The sequence below is a fragment of the Oncorhynchus masou genome, chromosome 6 (assembly GCF_036934945.1).
Source record: "Oncorhynchus masou masou isolate Uvic2021 chromosome 6, UVic_Omas_1.1, whole genome shotgun sequence".
Classification (NCBI taxonomy): Eukaryota; Metazoa; Chordata; class Actinopteri; order Salmoniformes; family Salmonidae; genus Oncorhynchus; species Oncorhynchus masou.
This window is the reverse complement of record NC_088217.1, coordinates 28,869,094-28,875,228: the sequence shown is the minus strand read 5'-3', so window position 1 is coordinate 28,875,228 and position 6,135 is coordinate 28,869,094. Positions and strand designations below refer to the sequence as shown.

General features: G+C 44.5%; 1 protein-coding gene across 1 annotated transcript; it reads left to right on the top strand.

Annotated features, from left to right (window-relative positions):
- The first annotated feature begins 318 nt into the window (after positions 1-318).
- LOC135541546 (microspherule protein 1-like) lies at positions 319-5,697 on the top strand. The gene is made up of 10 exons (XM_064967850.1): positions 319-340; positions 1,064-1,215; positions 2,844-2,982; positions 3,228-3,303; positions 3,410-3,432; positions 3,614-3,706; positions 4,567-4,649; positions 4,865-4,952; positions 5,322-5,449; positions 5,590-5,697. Exons 1-10 carry the CDS (start codon positions 319-321, stop codon positions 5,674-5,676), a joined length of 891 nt encoding a protein of 296 aa, XP_064823922.1. The 3' UTR covers positions 5,677-5,697.
- Positions 5,698-6,135: the final 438 nt, after the last annotated feature.

The window sequence follows — 6,135 nt, the reverse complement described above, 5'->3', positions numbered from 1 at the left end:
CTGAATAGATCATAAAGGAACAATTGTCCAGACTGAGGCTTGATTTTACGAATTGACGGTTTATTAACCCAACTTTACACAGGCTACTGTTAGGCCGTAGCCCACACCAAATAAATGAAAGATACCCCACAAGCCAACCGTGACCTTCTCTTGTGAAGCCGAGACATAAGAGAGAGAACAATGGCTAAACCTGGTCTTAAATTCCAATGCTCCATCCCCTGCCCAACCTCCCTCCACGCCACTCCGCCAATTGCCAGGATGCCCGGCATCAGAACATTCCAGGCATTCCCGTGATTGGCAAATAGCAGGTTGATTGCCATGTCGGACCCCGTGAACACTGGTAAGTACAACACAACCCACTAATAGCCTAACACATAACACACAGCTGTCTGTGCGGGTCGCTACACAGCCCCCACCAAAGTCCCTCGTCCCCGAGGGAACAAACAAAGTCTCTGAAGTGACCCGGAGGTCTCCTTTGCCTGCGTGGCCGTGATGGTCGCAGTGTCCAGATGTGAAACAGGGGGCTCCATCCGTGGCAGGGGGCTGCCTCTCTGGGACCCAGGGGATGAAGGAAGGGATATGGGGGACAAGGAAGCGGGAATGGGGAATGCAGTCTGTGGCTCTGGGGAACCACGCAGTGACACAGGGAGGGAGACAGGGGGGGGGAAGGGGGGGGCTGTCTGGAGCCTTGTCTGCGACACCTGGGGGTGGGTGCCTGGAGAATGTCATTGCCAGAGAGGGGAATTGTGGGGGTCCCTGGGGTTTGGGGAGAAGAGGCCCCTCTGTATGGGGCTAACCTGTCCAGGTGCAATGCCACTTTTCTCCCCCCGGGATGGAATCTGCACCCGGTAAACAAACTCCCGTACCCTCTTCAGGATGCTGCAGGGTCCCACCCTGTGACTGTCCAACTTGGGGCATCTGCCTTTTTTTCTTAGGGGGCTGTAGACCCAGACCAGCTCCCCAGCCACAAAGTGCCTTCCCCGGGTGTGCACGTGTAGTTCCTTTTCTGCCTCACACCTGCATTCACCAGCTGCTCTCTGGCGAAAGTGTGGGCTGTCTCCAGGCGGTCCTGGAGTCTCCGGGCATACTCCGGCCCCGGGGGAACATGAGGGCTATCCAGGGGCCAACCAAACACCATCTCCGCAGGGGTGTGGATTTCTTTCTGAGTCTGACTGTGCTGTCAGGCTCAGCATGCTCATGGGGCTGATATCGCTGGTCCGAATGTCAGTCATGAAGCTCATAGCAGTGATGCCCATTGCTAGTAGCTCATGGATGTGTTTCAACAATACTGTGTAACTCCGGTAGGGCAACATCTGAAAAATAGCACCTACTTGATAGTGTGTACCGGGGCTCAAGGTGCTTGACCAGTCGGCGAAAGCCAACATCACCCACGACAAAGAACGGTTAATTGTCAAGGGCAAAGAATTCCATTATCTTTGCGTTAATGGATTTTGCTTTTGAGTTGTCTTGCTGAAATGTTCTTACTCTTTCAAATGACTGCTCGACTTGAACTTATTTACAGTGGGGCAAAAAAGTATTTAGTCAGCCACCAATTGTGCAAGTTCTCCCACTTAAAAAGATGAGAGAGGCATGGAATTTTCATCATAGGTTCACTTCAACTATGACAGACAGAATTAGAAAAAAAATCCAGAAAATCACATTGTAGGATTTTTTATGAATTTATTTGCAAATTATGGTGGAAAATAAGTATTTGGTCAATAACAAAAGTTTATCTCAATACTTTGTCAAACGTTTTCTGTAAGTCTTCACAAGGTTTTCACACACTGTTGCTGGTATTTTGGCCCATTCCTCCATGCAGATCTCTTCTAGAGCAGTGATGTTTTGGGGCTGTTGCTGGGCAACACGGACTTTGAACTCCCTCCAAAGATTTTCTATGGGGTTGAGATCTGGAAACTGGCGAGGCCACTCCAGGACCTTGAAATGCTTCTTACGAAGCCACTCCTTCCGTTGCCCGGGAGGTGTGTTTGGAATCATTGTCATACTGAAAGACCCAGCCACGTGACATTTTTAGCAAATATCGGCCAATTCCAATATGCTCACCAATATATCCTGCATCCGTAATAATTATACTCTTAGCAAAAATGTTTCTTTAATTTGCAATATGTAGAATCTATGAGAATAGAGGTTCAGAACTTTTGTGAAACAGCACAGTTGAGAGGTAGATTGGAGGGGTTGAATGGAGCTGAAGGATGGGATTAAAAACAAACAAGAGTCCGTAAAATGTATATAGTATGTATAAGCTGGAAGTAGAAGCCTAAGTGTTGCTGTCCATTAGTTTACTCCACTTAGGGGAGGGATGGAAGGGTTAGGGGAAAATAATAAAGTCATTTTGCTTTGTCATTATGGGGTATTGTGTGTATGTTGCTGAGGAAAATGTTTTATTTAATCCATTTTAGAATAAGGCTGTAACATAACAAAATGTGGAAAAGGTCAAGGGGTCTGAATACTTTCCCGAATATGCAATATTAAAGCTGATCTGTATTAAAGCTGATCTGTATGAAAATACACTTTAATAAAAAATGACTTTCTATACAAAATGCTGGTGTATAGAGCCACATGTAACATTTCAGCTTCATTGTCCAAATACATATGGTGTGGACTTCATATACACGTGCATATAGTCATTTATATGCACTTGTGTGTGTATATGGTTCGGTCATTAACTAAGTTTAATGAGGCTGGAAAAATCATTGTGGTGAAATATGTATTTTGCTGCATATGTTTACGTGTGTGTGATTGATAGCACTGTATTTGTGTCCGTTTAAAGAAGTGAGTGTGCATTTATTTAAATACTTGTTTTTTTTTCTTCTTCTGATGAGCAGAGCAGTCAGCCCAAGCTGGAGGTGTTCCAGGAGATGCTGAGGCAGCACCCCAGTGTGTTCTATCCCTCCCGCACTCCCAAGAGCTTGTTGATGCACTGGCAGCTACTCAAACAGTACTATCTGCTGGAGGACCAGAGTGGTGAGAGAAACTCAACTGGGCTTATCTGTTCATTACACAGTTTACATCCCAAATGGCACCCTATTCCCTTGTAGTTAGTCAAAAGTAGTGGTGCCATTTGGGACACTGTTAGCCCATCACTTGACATCCATGGAGTGTAGTTACTATATTTATTTAAACAAAAGTTAACTATACACAAATGTTTGACTGTTAAACTAAAACTAAGTGAGTTGAGCCTTATTGTATGGTTTGATTCTCTTTTGCAGTTCAACCTCTCCCTAAAGGAAACCAAGTTCTCAACTTCTCTGATGCTAAGCAGCTGGTGGATGATGCTAAGCTAAAGTAAGAGAAACATTCTGACTACAATTAATTAAAGTTTCCCTGAGGTTAAATTCAGAGCTCCTCTCATGTCGGTCATTTTAATCAGTGTCTCTGTCTCGTTACCCAGGGAGAGCAGGGATGAGGAGCATAGTGGGTTACTCAACCATAGAACCTTGTATATAAATTACACATTACTAACACATAAAAAGGAGTCTAAGAAGGTGCTTCATTGACCAAATTCAGAGCAACTGAATGCATGTTAATGGTTTATTGGAGTAGAAATTATTTGCATCATCTCTCCTGCCCTTCCTCATTCTCTCATCACTCTCAGAGCTGATGATCTCTGACCGCCATCAGAAGAAGGAGATAAGTCAGCTGGAACAGGAGCTACCACACTGGCAGGTCCTGGTGGACAGCATCACAGGTGAGCAATACAGTGCATTCGGAAAGTATTCAAACCCCTTAACTTTTTCCACATTTTGTTACGTTACAGCCTTATTGTAAAATGGATTAAATTGTTGGTTATGATGCTACAAGCTTGGCACAGCTGTATTTGGGGAGTTTCTCCCATTATCTGCAGATCCTCTCAAGTGCTGTCAGGTTGGATGGGGAGTCGCTGCCCAGCTATTTTCAGGTATCCATAGAGATGTTAGATCGGGTTCATTCTGGGCTCTGGATGGGCCACTCAAGCACATTCAGAGACTTGTCCCGAAGCCACTCCTCCAGACAGACAGACAGCGTCTAACACGCTAAAGCTCAGTGGGGGAACTGGCCGTACCACAGGCGCTGTGTGTATGGTGCCCTGAAACTAAAGTACCCCTCTGTTTTCTTGTTGCACCCCAAAACAGCTAATTCTGTTCAGTGGAGATGGAAAAAATAAAATAGGCATTCATCTGTGTGTAGCTAATGTTGAGCGCTTAAAGAACATTGTGGCCAGTTGGGTTAAAAAGTTTACACGTAACAATGTTTCAGTCATTATTTTCAGAGATAGCTAAACGGCCCCACCCATTGCAAGTCAAAATGTGATTGGTTCATTTCACTGTCTTAGTATCAGTCTAATTGAGGTGTAGACAATAGAACTTGTTAATGCGGCTGCATTAACTTCTAACATGGCTGCATGGGATTTGTCAGATTATAAAATCGGGTGGTTTCGTTGCGTCCAATAGCTTTTCGGACACTGCCAACGCAAGGAGCCGCTTGTGGATTTGACAAAACAACCGCTATGCAGGTGTCGGCTAGTGCGGATCTGATAGAATCTAGCCCTTTATGTTGTTTTGTTCTCAGGGATGAACTCTCCAGACTTTGACAACCAGACACTGGCAGCGCTGAGAGGCTGGATGGTTCGCTACCTTATGAGGTCACGAGAGGTGAGCAGCTAATTTCAGATTTGACAGTTAACTGAATTTACATTAGACCGTCCAAGACCAAATTATATTAGCACCATAGTAAGATGACTGTGGAGCAGGTTAATTATACGGAAATGTATGCTTACAAAATATGAAAATATATGCACACATGACTAATTTGATTTGGTCTGCTAAATGTCCTGTATTTTATGAAGCTGATCTGACTGTTCCTCTAGATCACCCTGGGCAGAGCCACCAAGGACAAGCAGATCGATGTAGATCTGTCTCTGGAAGGACCTGCCTGGAAGATCTCCAGGAAACAAGGTGACTCACTACATCACATGCAGCACCATGACATAGGTCCTCATTTAACACTGGTTGTCTGAAATGGCACCCTATGGGGTGGCGCTATAGGCCCTGGTCAAAAATGGTGCACTATGTAAAGAATAAGATGCCATTTCAGACACACCCCCTAACTGCATTATCTGGGTCTGAAGCTGAACAACCGGTATTATCTGGACTCTACAGGGCAGTGCTTGTGTTGTCCTCACGTCACCTTAGTGAAATTATACCCTGTTAAAATGTGACTGTTTTCTGCTAAATGTCTATCATGGGGTAATATTATCAGGACTTTACCTATTTTGTCATTGTGTGTTTATAACTGGTTTATAATTCTATGTCCATAATGTACAGGGATCATTAAACTAAAGAACAACGGAGACTTTTTCATAGCCAACGAAGGCCGCAGGCCCATCTACATAGACGGCAGACCAGTCTTGTCTGGCGACAAGTGGAAACTCAACAATAACTCTGTGGTGGAGGTGTGTGGATGGTTCTGGACAACTTAAATGGCAGGGAATATGATTGAGAAATCTGTTAAAAGTGGCAAAGGGTATATTTCATAAACAACAACAGCCACCTCTTATAATACATGAACCTCGCAAGTAATTTATCTCTCCAGATTGCCGGTCTTCGTTTTGTATTCCTGATCAACCAGCAGCTGATCTCACTCATCAAGGCAGAAGCAGCTAAGATGAACCAGCAGTGAGAGAGAGAGAGAGCTGTGCTGCCTCAGTGGAGCAGAGGCCAAGGCACATGCCTTTGTCTACTGCCCAGCCAGCTCCTACATACAGAGCAATGAGGTCCACATGAAGGAGCACAGACTTGAATGAAAGGAACCCAGAACCCATTTGGTCATGGTTATTCAGTGGAGTAAGAGTAGGGCACCCACACACTGAGAATGGTTGTGATATTTGGTAAACCTTTCCACTGCTGGGTATTTTAAGGTGAATCTTATCTCAAAGACCCTCAATTATACTTTCAAAACTACAGGACCATAACACCAGTTTAGTCTTGTTTAAATTGGCATTCATATCATGAGGTTCCACAGTGCATATAAGACAATGAATTGGTTTTAATTCGGTTTTTCCTTTTTTTCCCCCCATACAGATTGGTTTAGGTTGAGCTGGTACATGCAAAAATGCATTTAGGACCAGGATAGGGAATC